Source organism: Girardinichthys multiradiatus, chromosome 8 (assembly GCF_021462225.1).
Source record: "Girardinichthys multiradiatus isolate DD_20200921_A chromosome 8, DD_fGirMul_XY1, whole genome shotgun sequence".
In the NCBI taxonomy this organism is placed as follows: domain Eukaryota; kingdom Metazoa; phylum Chordata; class Actinopteri; order Cyprinodontiformes; family Goodeidae; genus Girardinichthys; species Girardinichthys multiradiatus.
The window spans coordinates 10,043,914-10,064,931 of NC_061801.1; the positions used below are offsets into that span (position 1 = coordinate 10,043,914).

Below are 21,018 nucleotides of genomic sequence, written 5' to 3' on the forward strand. Positions count from 1 at the left end.
TTTCCGTTGTCTGACTATCATTATTGTCTTGAATGGCCTAAATCGCGTAAAATGTGTGAAAATTCACACCTGCAGTCATTCGAATGAAGCCCCCATTAGAGCGGAGGGGACCAGCCACTCCTGCTTCCACTAACACGAATTAGCGCTTCTGGTGTTTGCTTAACTGCAACTAACAAAACGAGCCTGTTGGTAAATATTGAAATTCCATTCGGCTGGGGGCCACCCTGTTAAAGCACCAGGTGACCGGGCTCTCCCTATTGATAAACTCAAGTTAATCCGTCGCATTTCCCTGTAAATAGCTGTGTGCATGAGAAAGGGCCCCGGGGCCCCCTCCTCCTCTTGTCACAATGCCGATGAGGTTGTGTATCAGCGCCCATTGTTGGATTATTTCTAATAATATTTTTATTTAATTTTAACTGATCTTAGTATGTTTACAGGAATTTCGAAGTCCAATGTAATGCTCCGGAGTGCATGAATTCAGTGGAGTCTCCATGAACCAGCGTTACATCGCGTCACCAGAAACACCCCACGTCCACGGCCCAGGTATTTCTGCGCTCCGGGGTCCTGCTCTGAGGCTATACAGCTATGAGCGTGTAACCATGACAACTGCGCTCCGATTGGTTCGTCTGATGCGGGAATTAACAGGGGCCTCATCCAATCTGAGCTCTGGATGCAGCTCCGCGCTGGCAAAAAAAACCCTCATGATAACCCAGGCACAGTGGTGTGAAAGTGGCAACGTGAGGTGAGCCGGGAGAAAATTACTGGACTAAAAACAAGGCAGGAGCAATGAGGGGATTATTTTAAATAACAGTAATTATAAAAAAAAACGCATGAAAGATGATGTTTTAGTTTTATGTGTTTGAAAGATAAAAAAGGAGAAAATATGGTTGATTTATGCACTACGCAGCCCTGAAAGCTCTCCCCCTCTTCGTTTGGATTGTGGATTGTGACAGCATCCCGACTAGGACTCAGGACCATAACAGTTTTCCAGGGATTCACAGGAAAATCTTCAAGTTTTTGCCCGGCAGTGCACATCAACCCGGAGCCAAGACGTTGTTCCGCGTAGAGCCGGCTTGCCCCAGTCCGAGCAGCGCAGTCAGTGCAAAGGGGAGGTCGGCACTCGGCGCCTTACGGGCCGACAACATGATGGTCCTCTGTGCCGGCTGCGAGCGGCCCATCCTTGACCGGTTCCTCCTCAACGTGCTGGACAGAGCCTGGCACGCCAAATGCGTCCAGTGCTGCGAATGCAACTGCAACCTCACCGAGAAGTGCTTCTCCCGGGACGGAAAGCTCTATTGCAAAATGGACTTTTTCAGGTAACACGGAAATACTGAGGTCGATTGGCGAGTTTTCCTAGATTTTAGGGGCAAAAAAAAAAAAGTTTACGCGCAAGTTGAGGAGAAAAAAATCCTGACGCAAACGAAAAGTTTATATTCAGGGTCAGGACATAGATTGGACCAAAACAAGCCAGTTTAACTATAAAGTAAAATGTTTCATATACAATTATTCACCTTTAAATTACATTAATGCAATGATACATGTATTGACATTCAGTATTTAAATGAGGACAAATGTAACATTTTGTAAAATTGTCTGCAAATATTAAGGTTGTCCGGCCTTTTAATTCAATTCGGTTCAGTTGCTTTTATATAGAACCAATTTCAAAAGACAAAAAGGTCCAATTCAAATTAATATAATCAAATCAAAATCGAATACAATTATATGGAGAAGTTTAATCTAAAACAGATGCAGCCCAATTTGATACTGGTTATAAAACAGTGCAGTCAAGTTCAGTTTAGAATGCCAATTGGTAAAATAGCTTTTATAATGAAATAAATAGGATGTTGATATTTTTTTCTATTCAAGAGGCAACTGATTTGTATTTTTGAAAATCCATTCCCAGCTTCTGGTCCCACTTCCCAAACACCCATTAGGCCATTAACTGGTTCCCAATTCCTCAAAAAGTGTTCCAGGTAATTGAGTGATATAAGTGAAGCCCTTGTTTGTCCCTCTCTTCGCATCATTTTCATTTTCAATCTGACTGTCCTACTCTCCCAAATTGTCTAATGACAAGTAAGGCGCGCGAACCGGCTGTTTTTGTCGGGGCCGGGGCTATTATTGGCCCGTCGCACGGCCTTGGCCTTCATATTACTGTGGGTCCCCATCAAGCGCTGGATTTAAATGGCCCAACCATTAGCCGGGCGAAACAGTAATCACCCTAATGTGTCCATTTGTTGTGTAAGTAGAGTTGTGCCCTTTTTTTTTTTCTTTTTGCTTGGTTTGGAGTGAGGGTGGGGAGGGGTGGGAGGGCTGGTCCATGCATGTGAAAGGCGCACGGTGAAGTGATCCCATTGCAAATGAGGAAACAAGCTTAGACTGGTGCAAAAAAAACCCCCCAAAAAACAATGCTCCACAATACACAATAAAGGGAGCTTGCTCTTACCCGAAAGGCTTAAGCAGCCTATTATAGGTGGACTGAAAATCAAGGTGCAGGAGGGTTGCAGCAGGTAATGAACGCAACAATATTCAATGAAATTATTATAATAATAGTCGAAAAAAAACAAATTTTGTGCATCAAATTGACGAGTCTTCCCGCTATTTATGCGGCTGAATATGGATTAAAGGAAGATTTTCACACTAAGATGCTTCACACTCTGCTTAATCCCATAATATATCCGCGGCTACAATGTGTTGATTGTCACTAATACATTTTGCGTGGAGGGGGGGGGGGGGGGGGGGGGGGGGGTTTCAGAGCGCTTCCATCAAAATTAGTCTCTTTTTTTATTATGATGACTATTATTTCATGGTTCTCTCAGTAAGACTTGATGCAGTCTGTTCAACATCTAAATAAATGTAGGGGTGCTTCTTTTTTTTTTAACCTTTATTTGATTAATTGAAAAAAAATATGTAATGAAAGATATTTCTGTTTTATTTCATGAAAATAAAACAAACAAACAAAAAAACGTAAATAATACGTATGGTATAAAGGCGGGAGTTTACCCCAAGACGTCACTTGTCTTTCAAGGATGTCATGTCTTTGTCTTTATTTGGCCCATAAAAAATATGTTAACTATGATTTTTTAAGCCCATATAGGTCCAATACAATTTTATCCTGAATAAATAGATAACGTCAGACTTAGGTGGCCGATATGATAAAGTATAACGTTTAAACAGATTTTTAGACGTATTTTCACCTTTTACATATTAACCAAATGTTCACCTTTAGCTGGAAAAGCAATGAGTTTTTTATGTCTTATTATAAAAAAGAAATTGACAGGCGGGCTAGCCCATTTGCTCAACCCTAGCAGCTTTAAAACTATGCTTGGATGTCCACAGATGTCTTTGCGCAGACGTCTTCACAACTTTTTCAATTTAACTGCATGTGCTTTCATATTGTTTAGATGGAAGGCTGTGTCATTTTTAATGTTTATTGCTAAAAAGGTGAAAGTGAGGGTTGGTTAGCACATATAAGAATGTCAAACCACTTTTCAATCACATTTAAATGACAGTCACACTTTCACGTGTCTAGAAGGGAGCCATCCTTTCTATGTCCACTGAACAAAATGTTGCTTGGGGGTTATAATGTCATGTTTAATCCGTAAATCCGTAATATCATATAGAATTGAAAACAATATGTACATTTGATCTGCACACAAAAGTGTATAAAATATTGAAAAAGAAACGTGACATGATGAGCGTCTATAAGAGACGCTAACACTAGTAATACAAATAATGAGTAGGGGGGAAATAATGGTAAGAAAAGAAGACGATCATCTGACTTGTGTTTTTGTGTCCAGGCGCTTTGGCACAAAATGCGCGGGCTGTCTGCAGGGAATCTCGCCGAACGACCTGGTGCGCAAAGCCCGCAGCAAGGTATTCCACCTGAACTGCTTCACCTGCATGGTGTGTAACAAGCAGCTGTCCACGGGAGAGGAGCTCTACGTGATAGACGAAAACAAGTTCGTGTGCAAAGAAGATTATCTGAGCTCCGGGGCCATTAAGGAGGTCAACCTGAACTCAGGTGAGCAACGTGCAAACAGCTGAGTGGCAGCAGAACGTTGCCAGATATAAATTGAATCATTACAAGCATGCGCATTTAATAAATGATCGGCCTTCTGATTGGGAAAATCAAATAATAATATAAAACAAGGATGAAGGCTTTATTAAATGCTGGATGTTTTTTAAAGCCCGTGGAGAGCGTTTTCTTGACAACCTTGTGGGATGAATAGTTTCAATATTTACCTCCACAGAACAATAGCTTTCTGTTTTTGTGCTCAGGGTCCGCAGGGGGGATGAGGATGTTAGTGCGGCGGGTGTTGCTGCTCCTCTTCTTGTCTATTCATCCTTAAAAATCTCTCTCTCTCACACACACACACACACACACACACACACACACACACACACACACACACACACACACACACACACACACGAGGGCAACAGCCACGCCGCACGCCCTGCTCGCTCAAGTGGCTTCATTATTTTCGGTTTATTCACATGGAATATTCTCACACACGTTCATTTATTCTTGTGTGTTTGGTGAGAAATAAAATTGTTTCTTTTATTTTTTTCAAAACAAAACTGAAAAATAATTGCAAAATAGAACAAAATTTGATCCAAAAGAGCACAATCTAAATTTATTTGGAAGAAATTCGATTCAGATGTATTTCTACTTTTTAACCACTGGGCTAATTAAACTAAAACCACACCTCCTAATGCTTTCTCTGCCACCCTCCTTGACATTTCGGATCGTGACCTTCCTCCCTGCTTGTTTTCATCCCCCCTACCCTCACCCACCCTCCCGGGTCCCCGCAGTCTCGTCGTGCACAGATAGGAGTTTATCGCCGGATCTCCAGGACCCGATACAGGACGACATAAAGGAGACGGACAATTCTACGTCCTCAGATAAGGAAACGAACAATATTGAGAACGAGGAGCAGAACTCCGGGACCAAACGGCGGGGGCCCCGGACCACCATCAAGGCCAAGCAGCTGGAGACGTTAAAGGCGGCGTTTGTGGCTACGCCGAAGCCGACGCGGCACATCCGGGAGCAGCTGGCGCAGGAGACGGGGCTGAACATGCGAGTCATCCAGGTAAACTCAGATTATTATCAATAGAAATACTTTTATTTTTTTCATTTATTAAACTGTATTGAAATGCTGAAACAAACACTAACCTTCAACCAGCTGGACGTTTTTTCTATAACTATTTATTACCTTGTCTTTATTTAGCCCAAAAAAATCAAAATAAAACCGGAATTAATTTAAACAGAATTGCTTCAAGTCAGGCTTAGAAAGCCCATGTGATGAACCTTTACCAACCTTTAAACGTATCTTCTACACTTTGTACTCATTTTGTATATTTTGCAGAAGGAAACGTCATCTTCTGCCTATTCCTAAACAAATATACTGAATTCAATTCACAAATACTTTATTAATCCCAAAGGGAAATTAAATGTTGTTGTAGCTTACATTATAATGTCAGGTTTAGTAACCTTATCAACCATATTTTTATCACATCTAGATGTCCTTTCTATGTAGACTCCTTTTCATTGTTGACTTTTCAAACCAATATTTAGATGGTAGGCAATAATGTCACTTTTACATCTATTCAATGAAAACTTGCTAGGAAGGTTGACTGTGTGCTCCAGAAAGTTTACAAGTGTACGTGTCAAATGGGAGCCACTGGATTGGCACCCCCAAACTTTAAAACTATACCAGAATCTCCAGAGTTTTTTTTATGATGTCGTAAATTTAGAAAAATACAGCTCTATAGGAGTTAGGGAATCACCTTCTGAGGTCAGCTGCGATTTCTTATTTTCTGAATTACATCAACAGTAAAACTAGTAAATCATATGTAGTTCTACAAATTCCTCAACTACAGAGTCATTAAAGCTCATCCTCTCCTAAATTTATAGCCATAAAATGAAGATGCATATAGGACCTTTGGACCATCGGGGGGTTGGGCTCCCCCTTGGTGACCAATGTCTTTGCTGAACCATAGTGAGAGAGAAGACTCACCGAGACAAAGACAAATTAGAGACAAATGACGGATTATAAATCAGTAAAATTACCTTTTAATTTTCCCGAAGTGTGCGGGACGTTTAATTGAAAGGCTCATTATCTGTAAGAGAAATGTCAAAACATGATGTGGACCATTAGCAGGGTTACAGATCCAAATTTACCGGCTGCACACCATGTGAAATGTTTCTTTTAGGTCTATACATTATGGACCTATTTGGGTAATAATGATAAAACGATAATAATAGTGGCGATGACAGCCTGTTTATATTTTTCATCATAAAAGTAAATTGTCAAGTGTACATATAATTGTACATATACATGTACATATAATTTAGCTATGTATTATATTATTATATTTTCTGATGGTCAGATTTATTATTAAGAGCTGTATTACTATTCTTAATCTTACTCTTATTATTATAGGACTTCAAAATGGTTTTACTTTTTAGTGGATTTTATTAAATTCAGTATTTCTAAATATTTTATTTTTATATTTTTCTTTATTTTAGATGTTTTTTTTAAACTTTAGAAATATAAAAAAAAAATCTCAATATTAAGTTTTAAAAGCATTTAATTCTTGAAATAAAATGTAGATTTTATCTTGAGGTTTAATATAATCTAATTTTTTGTTGCCCCGTGAATGATAAAGACCATGTTTACACTAGAGGCAGCAGTTTATTTGGAAATAATACATGTTTCACAGCCATGAAATGAGAAAAAGGTTAGCCTTGCTGCTTGCCAATGCTAAGAGGAACCCCAGACACAAACATGTTGTGCAAAATAACACAAGCACACACTGCTTTCTTTTATCCTCCATGACTCACACACACACTCACACACACAGACATACACAAGCACATGTACATACACACACATGCACGAGTTGGGTGTCTGGGTGCAGACTGTGTCAGGATGATTAGCACAATCTCTGCCAACTGTGATGTGGCTTTTTGTGCATTCACTGTAATTATCACTGATTTCACAGATTTACATACCACCCTCCCCTTTTCCCACCTCTTCGCTCTTACTCACTTACAGCCTGTTTCCTCGGCATCTCCACGGCCTCATCTATATCATACACTGCAGGCAATTTTGTTTGTGTGTGTGTGAGAGCTCAATTATTCAGTCAATCACCAAACCAGTCAATAAGTCAGTCAGTGAGTCCGCTGCACCATCACTCCACCTCCACCCCAACCCTTTGTGAGTGCGTGTTGCTTGGAGCCAAAATGGAGGCTGAGTTTCGTCATTTCCCTCCTCATCCGTGTGTGTTAAATACCACAGCTCTCAACGCGGGGAGCCCTGTGAGCCACGTTGCTTCTCCAGCATGTGGATGTAATCCCTAAGCAAGGCTCTCTCAAGGGAAGCGAGAGCATTTCCATAAAAATGTACCCTACAGTTAGACGATTGTTCTCAATAAGCAGGTGTTGCCTTTGCCGCTGGAGCACAGAGAGCACAGCCTAAGTGGTTTTTGGCTGTTTCTATGTGTATGTGCGTGTGTGTGTGTGTGTGTTTTTTGTTAATCTGTAGCACAGTGGGATTCTGCCTCTGGTGTAGCCTAGCATGGTGTGAACATACCTCATTATGCAGAAGAGATGCAAAGGCGAAACACAACGTGTTATGTGCTTGTAATGCAAAGACATTCCTCCATATGGTGCGCGCTGCTTTGCAAATTTCAAATCCTCCTTTGGTATTTTTCAAAGAAAGTTTATTTAATCATATTCTGAGTTACATCTTTAACCATTTATTTTAACTTGCAGCACGGGCCATTGGGGCGTGCATGGCATGCACCATTGTGCTTCTTTGTGATTCATCCTAAATAGTGTAACAAAAAAAACCTCATATATAACCTAAAAATGTGACAAAAGGTGTTTTATCTGCTAACCTTTTTACCATTTCTGTGTCTGATTTGACTTCTTTGTGTGCTCCCGTTCCAACATGCTATCATTTCAACAAAAAATGACTCCAGTTGTTAATATTAACAGTGAAAAAACACAGACTTAATCCTAACAATGTAAATCTTTTATCATAATTAAATTAAGGTTTCATTTCTTTGGGTTCTTGCTGTTTTTACTTTTAATGTTAAGTGCTTTAAAGTTTTAAGTTTGTTGAACCATTTTAATTCATAGACTAAAGAACTTAGTCATCACAAAGAAAGCACAAACACTTGTGCAAATAGGGGCAGAAGTGCCTTAAACTGGGATCAGAACAGGTTAGAAGTGAGTCCTTCTTGATTTTTCAAAAACACTTCTTTACAGTTTTTGAAAACAAGGCTTTTAAAGGACGGCAGAAACTTGACTGAAAGTCAAGGCTGATGGGAATGACAGTCCTCAGCGCAAACTCTGTTAAAGAGAGCTTAAAACAAGATCAGAATTACCAAAAAAAGAACTGAGTTGGTTTTGCACCGTCTACTTTTCTATGGAAGATACAACCAAGTGGATCTTACAAATGTGTGTGGGTTTGAGGAATAGAATCCACACAAAAAGCTAAAATCTGGTGAAAAACACTCACTGATCAGCTCTCTGTTTTAGGTTTGGTTCCAGAACAGAAGATCCAAAGAGAGGCGAATGAAACAGCTGAGTGCTCTGGGGGCCAGACGCCACGCCTTCTTTAGGGGCCCCAGAAGGATGAGGCCTCTAGGAGGAAGGCTGGAGGATCCAGACATTTTAGGACCTGGACCTTACGGTTACTATGGAGGTAGGGCAACGCTTTCTGCGGAAAACTTTAATTTAGATTTACATGTAAGAATTCTTGCATCCTGTTTCAGAATAATATGCAATATGTTGAGTTCAGCACATTTAGCAACTAACACGGTCCACATTCAGGCTACACATTTGCACTGAAACTTGACATTATGTTGGTATCATCAGTGCCAAAAAAAGGACTGGAATACATGATATAAATGTTTATAAATGGTTTGATTTTCATTCATTTGACTGGGGCATGGTTTAGTCAGATTAATGGTAATTTTGATAAAAAGAGACATTTGTTGAACTTTTTTATCTCGTAGCGTATTATTGAATTCCAACAATTCATTTTGAATCAGGTGTTTAATGAACAAAGTTGAAAAACTAGTGTAGTGGCTAATTACCAAAACCACAAATTTAATGACAAAATATAAGCAATTTTATTTTGGATAAATGATAAACTGCATTTTGTTTGGCCGTCAGTAATTTTAAGATCTTGTTCTCATACCCATTTTCTTAGATAAAAAACTGTAATAAACGACACATCGCTGAAGCGTTGTTTTCCTCCTCCAAAGTTACAAATTTTCTCCTGTAAATATAAGCACGTCATCAGCAAAGCATTTTACCGAATGAAGAAGCATAGGATTTAGAAGGGCATGGTTTTAATCCGAGTTAGAAAAACTGTAATAAGAATTATCTTATGTTTGAAAAGGTAATTTCTGTGAAGACATTTGTGATGTTTCACTTCATTCCTGACCAAGACAACAAACTTTAACAAAATCTACTTGACTATTTATAGGTTACATCAAATAAAAAGTGAATATTCTAGTTAATTTTTGCAGCTGATCTCGTTTTTTTAAAAGTCATGGTTTGAGTAATTTGGTACAGCACGATTTGAATCATCTGTTTCTCTTCTTTTATGTCGGATCTGTTTTTGGAATTGACAAAAGAAAAAGAAATGTGTCAAATGCAAACAGCTACTGTGGCGGCAAGTAAATGACACATCTATTAGAACCAAAGATAATGAGACGATAACGTTTAATTTCGTAGAAGATTTAGACTCTAGTCTTGCAACACGTCGCACAGCTTATGCAGTCGCTGCTTGGAACAGATAAAACGTGGATCAACTATTTGACCAACATATGAGCAGTGTTCACATATAGACTACTATCTCAGAGAAGTCATGCTCTGTGTAGTGCTCTTGGCAGATAGGACAGAAGAAGGCCGGGTCTTATGAATGTATTGTAAAATTTCTACCAACTATGAGTTATTGCTCAAGTTAAACTATATTTACATGTTAAAGACCTGTAAAGATTTATTCATGCTTTTATTACAACACAACTGGACCGCTGTAATGCTCTGTATTTTGGTCTGGTCATCTCTATAGACTGTACAGAACGCTGCAGCTCATATTTTACATGGAACTAAGAAGCATGAAGATATCACTGCAGTCTTGGCTTTTCTTCACTGGCTTCACATCCCTTCTCAAATTGATTTTAAAATTTGATCACTTACTTTTAAAGCTTTTTGTGGTTTTGCTACATCCTGTTCAAATGAGCTCTGCAACATCCACACACCAGTAAGAGAACTTGGGTCTACCAGCCAGTTTCTTTATGGTGATACAAGATCTAGACTAGAATATGAAGGTAATCAAGCTTCCACAGTTGCTGCCCTAAAGTTATGGAATACCAATTTATCTGCTCACAACTCAGACCATAGAGACTTTTAAATCATTGCTTAGAACGGATCTTTTTACCTATTTTTAGTTGACATAAATATATAGTTACTTTTAAATTGATTCCATTGGCTCTCATCGTGTTAACGTAGCTTGACCGTGCAGCATTATGGTCAGCCTTGGTTGTTTTATAATCTGGTGTATGAATAAATGTTACACTGACATTATGAAATGTATCTCTAGATGCCCTCAAAGGGCAGCTACCCTTTTCTGTATTAGATTATTAATGCTTGCATAGCAATTTGGCTTGGGCCAATTACCGGCATCAAGGCACATCATGGATTTTTATATATATATTTACCATCAGATAATTTTCCCCCAATTATCATCAAACTGTTTCCACTCTATGAAGTCCATGGCATCAACAGTCAAAGTTTTTTATAAATCATCTGTGATGGAGGAATGCACAGTGCATGTAGGGGGCGTGGGCCTTAACAGCTCCGCAGTAAGCAGTGTGTTATGTGCATCTGCCTGAGGTGTAGCATGGATATAATAAAGTGTACATGCATAAAATCTGGTTGTCTTGTTAAAATTATGCAGAAAATATATATTTTCCCAAACTATACATAAAATAACTGTTACTAGCAACCATAGATATTTTAGATTTCCAGGTTTATTCCAATTTGTTCCAATAAATTCCTGTAAAGTTCTACTAATTCCCATGAAAAGCAAACATTGTGGATGAGATTTCATTACTGCACAAAACATAGCGTTGACATGATTTCGTAATTTTTTAAAGGCCATTAGAAGTCATTACATCCACTAAAGACCTAGAGAGCTTACTAGAGATATAGTGCCAAAAACGGGGTATGTTATGCTTGACATTCTTGAAAATTCTTGAAAATCGGGTACACGTTCTTGAAACGTGTACCCCATGAGAAAATCTTAGCATTTATGTATTTTAATATATTTTATTAGATTTATCATTTCCTGTTTCTTTGGAAAGACATTAAAGGCTTGGATATCCAAGCTTTCATACAGAACATTAGCTGTGATTGGTGTATTTTAATTCACATGTGAGGATAGAGTACAGATACAATCACTGTTTTCCTCACATGATTTTATTTGTCTTGTCATGTTTGCTCAGACAGAATCACTGTTTGCTGGGATTAGTACTTTAAAACAAACGTTTACAAAAAAAATAAAAATTCAGCCCACAACAGGAAGGCAAAACCAACCTACCTATGGCAGCTCTGCACTGAACTAAACTGGAGAAATAAAGCAGATGCACCTGTCATGTTTATGAGCGGTGTTGTTTTGATGGGCAGTCTGAGCGTTGTGGTCTCCATACAGCTGCACATCTACCTGAGGGGCTTTGGCATTGAGGATGCAATAAAGTGGAGCCGTCAAAGCTGCGAGAAACCGAAGGAGGAGGAAGAGGAGGGGGTGAAACAGAGGACAAAACCTCTATACCTCCCTCTCTCTCATCTCTCATGCCTGTCTCCGTGCGTCGCTTTTCACACCCCTTTGTGCTGCGGCGGCACAGGCTGGCCCGTTCGCCTTTATCTGAGTCGATGCCTCCCCGCATCCCCCCCGCTCTTCACAGGGAGGGAAGCCTGTGTGTGGTATGATGCTTCTGCATGTGTGAGTGTAATCATAGTCTGCAGTTTCCAACACTCTCCCTCAACATGCTCCCCTCGTCTTGCTCTACGTCTCACATTCACACACTTCAAGACGAGCTTGTTGCCTATTCCCAAGGTCGGCCAAACTAGCACAGGCCCGTTGGTTGAATCAGATGATTAGCATGTTCAGGACAGCAGCGTCACCTCTTATTGTTTTTGTCTGATAAACACCAGAGGCTGCGTGCAACAGCAAACACATGTTGAAAATGGAATCAGGTGGCAGATTTCCTCATATCTAACCTGTTAGCTCCTCCATTCTCCCTGCTTGGACTGAATGGCAGTGTGAGGAACATATGGTGGGAGTGGAGAAATGTGAGTGCAACATCTGGGGCACCATAGATCTCATCTCAAGGTGCTGCTGAGACAAAATGGCTTTAGTCTAACTGTAGAACAGGAAGGTAGAGCGAAGCAGAAGGCAGATGGAAGTTTGTAATTGTTAATGGATCTAACGCAGCAGCGAACATGTGGAGTGCTTTAATCCTTTTTAAACAGTTTCGGCTACTTTTCCTTTAATGATACTAAACCGAGGTAGCAGGGGATCAGAAATGTTGTTTTTAGCAGGAAAACATTCAACTGAGACTCTTTCAGGAGTAAAATAAAACAAACTAAACACTGACATTGACATGAGTCAAATTCAGAATGACCCTTTTCACTTAGAATTATAAAAGTTAATTAAATCAAAATAGATCAAATCTGTCTTTTTAAAACGTATGAAATAATTTGCAATAAAACCCCTTATATATAAACATTAAAAACATTATTTGCATCCTAAAAAGGATGTTTTGCCTTAAGACTTGTCTTACACACAGCAGTTTATCATTCTTTTTCTGAAAAAAAAAAACCACACATACAGAATTTGTATATTTGAGATTTTCAATTAGCAGTTAACCCAGTTTCTACATTAAAGCCATGCATAGACCTCATTTACACATGAGTGAATAATAAGTCCAAACGTAGCGCTGATTTAGACCTATGTATTTGTTCTTAGGGTTGGAGCATTTGGGAAAATGCCAGCAGAACCTTCACTGAATTCAGTATGAATGAATTTTATCCTGTTTTCAGTTGTTATAGTATGGTAATAATATCGATGTGTACAAAAAAGACTTAGCGTTTTTTGTTTGTTTGGGAAATTGACAGAATAATGGTAAATATGACAATATATTTACATATTTCTGTTTTTCTGCTGAATAGAAATAACATGCATTTTAATCTTAAAGCGCTGTTAAACATTCAGGCTTTACAGGCCATTCTCTGATAAGGCGCTGTTTTGATATTACCAGAGATAAAATTATGTTTGGCATCTTTAAAGAAAATTGTCAATTTCTCAGCATCACTTGTAATTTCCAACCAGAGCGGCAGCGCTGTGACCAAATTGCTTGTAACATAGAGACATTTTTTTGAGACAGATAAAGACTGGATTTTCATTTCATTTTGAAAAAAGTCATTCATATTGTAACATAAAATAAAACCATGACTGGTATAGATGAAATGTCTGTAACTTATTTATATGTTATGCACAATGAGGTATGCTGATGTATAACTCATCGAATAAAGATGTTGTGTCAGTAATCGAAAACAAATCTTTAACCCATCTCATGCTAGTCAAAACCAGCTAAACTAAGTCTACTTCTAGACATCCGAAAAACACATTTAGTGGCACTGCTGGACTTGTTAATGTTTTGTTTCGCAGAGAGAAGAAACATGCAGTAAATGGCCAGGGGCTGGGAATGAAACCCAGGACAGCTGTAGCGAGGGCTATAGTCTTCATTTATGGTGTGCCTGCGCTACCACCGATTCCCACGGCGCCCCGCAAAGACCAATTTTACACGTCGAAAAAAAAAACGTAACAATTTTGGCCATGACATCAATAGACCAAGACATTGGTTAGATCAATTTCTAACAAAAGAAATGCTCATTGGGTTTATATTTAACAACTAATGGGTTCAAATCACAGTCCTGTATAAATTATTATTATCAATTATCAATGCTTCAAGTTTGCTCAAGTAAGCACTGCAGAGAAAGTCATAAATTATTTGTAACATTAAACTCCTTTATCAGTCATTAACATGAGAGCTTTCACAAACTTGCCCATCGCCAAAGGAACTTTTGTCATGTTGGCAAAAAATAGCTGATATTAATTCAACATCCTCATTGACACTGAAACAAACTCCCTCTACAATATTTAGCCACTGTCTAATAGTTTCAACTGGGGAAAATGTAAAACAAAGTATATACTTTAATTGTATAGCAATAGTTCATAAATATTTTAAGCTGTTACTTTTCTAACTTCCTGCAATGATGACGAGTGCTGCAGTGATGTTATCTTGAATGGAACACAGGAAGATTCAGATTCTGTTGTTCTGTTTTGTTAGAGCTACCTATATTGTTGTTAGCCTTTTTGCTTACAAAAAAATACGTTCTTTGATATTGCTTTAATTATTATGTCAGCCAAAAAACCCCATCCTGACCATCACATGCTATTGAACAATGTATGTTGTTTCATTTTCAGGTCTTTTTCAAATGAAAATTTTCAAAATTACAAAAAACACTTTTTTTTATAAATCAATAAGGTAAAATTATTGTTGATTCAAGAGCAGAAATAATTACACAACAAATCACTGCAGATCATTTTTTTTAGAAAAAAGTGTTTCAAGTAATGCTTTTTAGAGTTTGAAAATCGCTTTTTTCAGATTACGATTAATTAAACATTTTAGCAAAAACACACCCATCTACTGTAGAGTTGTTCTAAAAAAATTAAAAATACCCTAAAAGCCCGTATCTTATTATTGCCCCGGGGTGACAGGGGAAAACAGGTAATAGAGAGGAGGCCTTAGAATTTACAAGCTTTTCTGTGGTTTTTAGTCTAGATGCCATAGTTCCTTATTTGTTTTTCTTAAAAAAATCGTATCAGATTTTTTATAAAGATTGACTAACATGTTGGAGCTACATACTGTAAGTGATAGGTGGAATCTCTTGAGATAAGTAAATGAAATTAGATAGGGTTGAAGCTATGAATTTCTGGTTATACCACATTTCTTATCCATATATGTCCAGAAATGAGCGACAGTAAAATATGAAGGGTTTAGCCTACGTACTCGATGTCTCATTTAGAGCGATGATCCGTCTGAGGAGAGAGAACTTGAGGAACCAAACTTAAGCAGATGAACAAGTGCTGAAAAAGTGCTAATGGCTGCTTATACTGTGTTATCTGGAGGTGATATATTTTAATTGTGTTCCAGTATTAAGTTCAAAAACCAGTGGGATTTACGAATCAATACACTTAGTGACAAGTCTTTGGAATCAAATGCCCCCAAAAAAAGCAGTCGTATTGGGTTTGGAGGTTGGGGTTGGTGAGAAACCTCAAATTTTCCTATTTGCAATTTTTCAACTTAATGTGATCTTTTTAGTCTTTTAAATTAATTTCTGGGAGACATAGAACATAAATAAAAGACATGCTTCAACTAATCATGCAATGCCAATCCATAACACCCTCTTATTTTCAGTTTTTTTGTTTTGTTGTTTTTATGACATAACACAGTTAGGTTCTTTTGTATTGCATTAGAAATAATACTAAATAGGCCAACTTTTAACTTCAGCTTAGAGTGAGATTCGTTTTACAAGAAGGAGTATTGGAATATTTCTGTTGTCTTCCTAATTAGAATAAAAATATATCTGGTTCTGTGCTGGACTGTGTGACTGGCTCTGTCCGGTCTTTATAAGCAATATCAGCAGCCATTTAATGCTGGGTTTTCATCAGTTGTGAATTTGAGATGCGCTTTCTGAAACATAAGACAGACAAATGTTGGAGTTGTGATGCTCGGGTATTGTTTGCTTTGTTTTTACTCATGCACAGGTGGGAGACAATGATTGATACAATTTACCTGCAATACTTTGTGACTCTAGTAGCTTCGGTTTGAAGTCTCTGTCTGATAAGTTATGGAGCAAATAGAATTTTAATCTACACTCTAATTAACAAATAAAATTCAGCATAATGCCTTTAGAGAAACACATCCCCTTCTTCTCTACATCTACCAAACATCCAGCAAACTCATTTGGTGATGTGTGTTTTTGCTAATAGCACTAGGTTTGATGCTGTCTCTGGCCATCAGAAACAAATCATAGAGATATCAGCAATAACACAACCTCATGTCATCAAACCATAGTAGCAAAGTCAAAACAAAGCTAAATCCTCTCACAGGCATAAACACGCCAGTCAGTGTCACAGGTTAGACACAAAACGTGCTAATCCAAGAGTGGAAGCCACTCACAAATGAGTGGATTCTGGTATAAGGGTGTCACTTTCTCTCAGATGAAGCTGAATACTGTCAAATTTTAGCAGGAGTGGGAAGAAAGTCATTAATCAAAGCTGACAGAGGCACGGCATGGAAAGATGTTGCAAGAGGCGTTGTTTACCCTCATAATTTGATATATGATAAGCTTTCCATTGAATCTGAATCTGTGAAGGTGACAGGAACTCTAAGACAGTTTAATGTTGAGTTACAATTTCTGTCCTATTGGTATTCATTAATATTCAGCGTAACTGATTATATTTATTTTTCTAGATCAAATGTACAACACAGGAACTGATTTTACATACAGTTTCCCTGCATATTAGTATTGACATCTGTTGAGATGCGTTTTTCTTATGTTGGGATGTTGCACATTCAACACTTCTGTAACTATAATAACAGCTGAAGGTTAGAGAGACAGTTCAGGTTTTTTGAAGTTAACAGTAACAATTTCCTTACCTATACTGGCCAGATTTTATATACTAGTAGGTTTGTATAAAAGGAACAAAATCCTCATAGGGGTGTATGGCTAACAGCTGGTCAATTTAAAATAAATATTCAATCGGAAACGGTGTATATCTGTGGTATAACAGCTATATAAGTGGACGCTAACGATCGTTCTGCTGAACAGAGTTTCGTGGCAAATTTCCAGGGCTTTTATCTACTATATACTATACTGATAATTTAATCAGATTTCAGGTTTTTCCTGTTTTTCTTTTTTTGTGCCAACCTACCATGAGCACCTATCATTTATTAATGTTAGAGGCAACAGCAACATCATGCCGCTCTGTGAGAGAGCAGTTGCTTTAAGACAAGGTTTAACCATTAGATACTAAAAACAAAAAAAAAGTGATTACAGTGGTTATTTTAACTTTCCTAAAAGACTTATATTAGACAAGAAGTCCAGATGCCTGCTGTTTGCACACTTAAGATATTCATGTTCTAGATTGGAGAATCTCCAACTCCAATATTGCAGCTAATTGCTGCAATATTAGTAGCATGGTTTGCATGGATAACATTACAAAAGTAGCAGTCTTCATATGTATTTACTAGAGAATGTAGTTGTGTACCAACACATTGAGATTAGCAAAAGCTTGCCTACGTTTCCAAATACAGCATATTATATAACTTTGTTCAGCCTTATTGATATCTGTCTTAAGTTTTATTCTGTCTTGCTCTTTTGCCAACTGAAAGAACCGCAGACATTTCTCATAAAAAATGTAAATGCATTTTTAACCCCCTTTGCATTTTATTACTTAATTTTTTTAACAACCCAACCGAAACCCAAGACTGCTTGTTTTGAGTCTTGTCTTTACACTAACATCATCCACATCACAGAGCATTGTTGTCTATGTGACCCAGTAGCATTTCAAATCAAAATCAGATCTTTTAATGGATCTTCAACATTTTTCATCACACTTTCACAAGAGAACCCTTTTTTCTCAATCAGCCGAACAATGGCTGTTTTACAACCTGAAGTTACTTTGGTTCAGGCTGTCAGCGGTATCAATGAGCCTCATCAGCTGTGACTGCCCTCTCTAACTCCAAACAGTGTTGTAAATATTTGGATTTTGCAAAGGGGCTGTTATTTAGAAGATGGTACAATCTTGTGCTTTTCCAGGTCTTTGGCGGACTAATGATCAGCTGACTGAGCAGACTTATAAAAATCGGCAACCTCCGTCAATGTAGCTTTGCGTTGTAATATGGACAATATTCAAATGGGAAAACAGCTGCACACCCAAAAGTGTCTTTTTAAAGTGCAAATTTATAATATCCGCTAAAATAGCATTGTATCCCAATGCCATTAAAGTGGTTTGTATTTTCAGTAGTTTTAACTAGCTAAATTTAGCTAGAATGGGGGCCAAACTGTCAGCCTTCCACAACTCTGAGAGATTATTCAATTTTTCATAAACTCATTGTTTGGAACAGGAGAGGTAAGGGAAGTATGACTGATAAGACCTGCACTTCTACCGATCCGATCGAATGTGCTAACCACTATCAGAAGACCATTCAGATGGTCCAGCATGATTGAAAATCAAGTGTTAACATATGGACAACATTTTCGTTGAAAAACTACTTTATAAACTGTTTCTTAGACAACAGTGATAAAAAGACCCAGGCAGGGTAATTAGAAAATAAAATTATGATTAACTGATAAAAAGAAGCAATTTATAGCTGAAATGTGAGCTGAAAATAGAGTGCAGTTTTAAAAATAAGCACAGCTTAGTGAAGCAGAGCCGAGGGACGGTGCCTAAAGCGCTATCAGACATGACAGGGAGATGCAGCCGACGGGACCTGGCAGATCTGCCGGGGAGACTGGAATCTCATTTTGGAATTTCTAATCTAGATAGACCCAGAAGTTTCAGCGGGGGAATCCATCGAGGCACACGCATGGCTGCGAGCTGAATGAGAGAGGGAGATAAATGCAGTGTGGAAGAGGCGAGAGAACTGAGGTGGAGAGGTGTGGAGTTGTTTATACACTCAAATGAGACTGTTGGAGACCGGTTGGTTGGAAATTGGACATGATCAATTTCCCCACTTAGGTAGAGGTGGAGCTGTGTGTAATACTGCACGTACTGCTTAGGTGAGCTGTGAATGGTTTTGTGTTAAAGTCTAAGGAAAAAATTAACTCAGTGTTTCATTCTGCATCTTCACAGAGTACCAAGGCGACTACTACGGACCAGGGAGTAACTACGACTTCTTTCCCCATGGCCCTCCATCCTCACAGGCTCAGTCTCCGGCCGAGTCCCCCTACATCCTGGGCTCTGGGCCTGGACCCATTGAGGGATCGGGCCACCACCCGTCAGATGACCAAAGGTACACGGACATGATCTCTCACGCGGAAACCCCCAGTCCCGAACCAAATTCCCTGCAAACGGTCCCGGGGGACGCATATGGGGGTGGACCCAGTCCCCCTTTCTCCTTGGCCAGTAACTCCAGCTACAGCGCTCCGATGTCCCACCAGGGCCAGGAGATGGGGGAAACAGCCACTTGGTGAAAGGACAAAAAAAACAGGGACCAACCATGGGCTGAATGTCTGCCCGACTAATTCAGGAGACGTATCAACAACATTGTCAGAAGGGGAAAGTACAGTACAGCTAAAAATTCTACAGAGAACCTTTTAAAATCATAAACTAATCTTAACATCTGAAAAACTGATGGAAAGAATGATATACGAAGCGGGACAAAGTATTTTTTCTGCACGGCAGATGCTCCAAAGCATATCCCTTGTTGGGAACTGGACTGAATAAGAGAGTCCATCCAGCAGAAATACTTCTTGCCTTCCCCTTATCTTGTAATGCTCTAGGAACACATTAGTGAGAAACACCAAAGGGGACATGTCTAGTTTTCTTAATTTCACACCACATTTAAAAAAAACCTTGCTCCAAAACTATTTCAATTCTCACTTTATCTCTACGTTGCCACTTGACAAAGATTTTAGACCTCAACGCTAATACACAAATGCATCCGTTGCAGTCGAGGCAGTGTATGTTTAATCTCCTTTTAAACATTTTATCTTGTGTGACACAATACGTCAAATCAACAGCTCCTGTTTGACAGACATGCGCTGACTTTCCCTCACACATTTTGGCTTAGAGTCCTTTAATGCACAGTGTTCTTGATCATAGCTTGAAAGAAAGATGTCTACACTATTATTCAAAACACGAACACAATTATAGACACTTGTACCCTCCTACACACACACACACAGACACACACACACACACACACACCGCACGGCCATCGAGGCGGCCCTGATAGTTCTGCTCACTGCTTCACCTGACCTTCCTTTTGTTACTGTCCCTTTTAAAAAAACATGTTTTAATGGAAATGATTTTCAAAAGAACATTGAACCCATAATGGAGAATGTCCTTCAGCAGCTGAGGTCTCCTTCCTCTAAAGGCAGAAAACAAAAGAGGGGGCAGACAACATCTGTGACATTTCGGCTGCCTCCTCTGAGGCTCACGTTGCCATCTAGTGGCCGCCTTTTGAAAGCACACTGGGTCTCAATTCGAGCTGATCCGACTTGTGCACCAGAGGACTCCTTTCATATTTTGTTTACCCTAACCTCTTTGGTAATAGCTCAGAACCAGGTCTCATCAGGACTAAAGTTTTTTTTAAAAGAAAATTAAACTCAATTCCCAATTTCAGCTCAGTCTTTTTCCTTTTTCATCGCTGCCTCAGACACACAGGACGTCTTAAAGACTAGGTTAGCTGTACTATTGTTTTCAGATCATTTGTGTTTTACTTTGGACATTGTATAAGATCTAGAAAGAATGTGTCTTATCTCCAGAAATTCTTGGATACAAACGTGTGAATGAGTATGCATGTGTTGGATGCTTGTGTGAGTGTGTGTTGGTTTAAAGGGGTGGGTGGGTGGAAGGGGCAAGGCTGTATTATTTCTATGTAAATAGCACTGATAATAAAACCTCTCTTAAAATGTGAAGGTCTATTTTTTTTGTTGGGTCCTTTGTTTTTGTAAATGAACTCACCACTCAGACATTAAAATTTGCTACACTATAGTTTGATGTTTTGAATATAATCTATGTAGGGTTTAGTTTGGCCATCGAGATCTTAAGAACAAACATGACAAGCTTGTATAATGTAATGAAATGCTGTAAAGCTAACCACCCCGTATTATGCAAAGCAGTTTCAGTTAACTCA

The 21,018-nt window shown here is 38.7% G+C and overlaps 1 protein-coding gene across 1 annotated transcript; it reads left to right on the top strand.

The window, feature by feature from the left end:
• Positions 1-658: 658 nt before the first annotated feature.
• lhx5 (LIM homeobox 5) lies at positions 659-20,797 on the top strand. The gene is made up of 5 exons (XM_047371969.1): positions 659-1,316; positions 3,798-4,021; positions 4,816-5,093; positions 8,552-8,717; positions 19,011-20,797. The coding sequence occupies exons 1-5, from the start codon at positions 895-897 to the stop codon at positions 19,349-19,351; spliced, it is 1,431 nt and encodes a 476-aa protein (XP_047227925.1). The 5' UTR covers positions 659-894; the 3' UTR covers positions 19,352-20,797.
• The last annotated feature ends 221 nt before the right edge of the window (positions 20,798-21,018 follow it).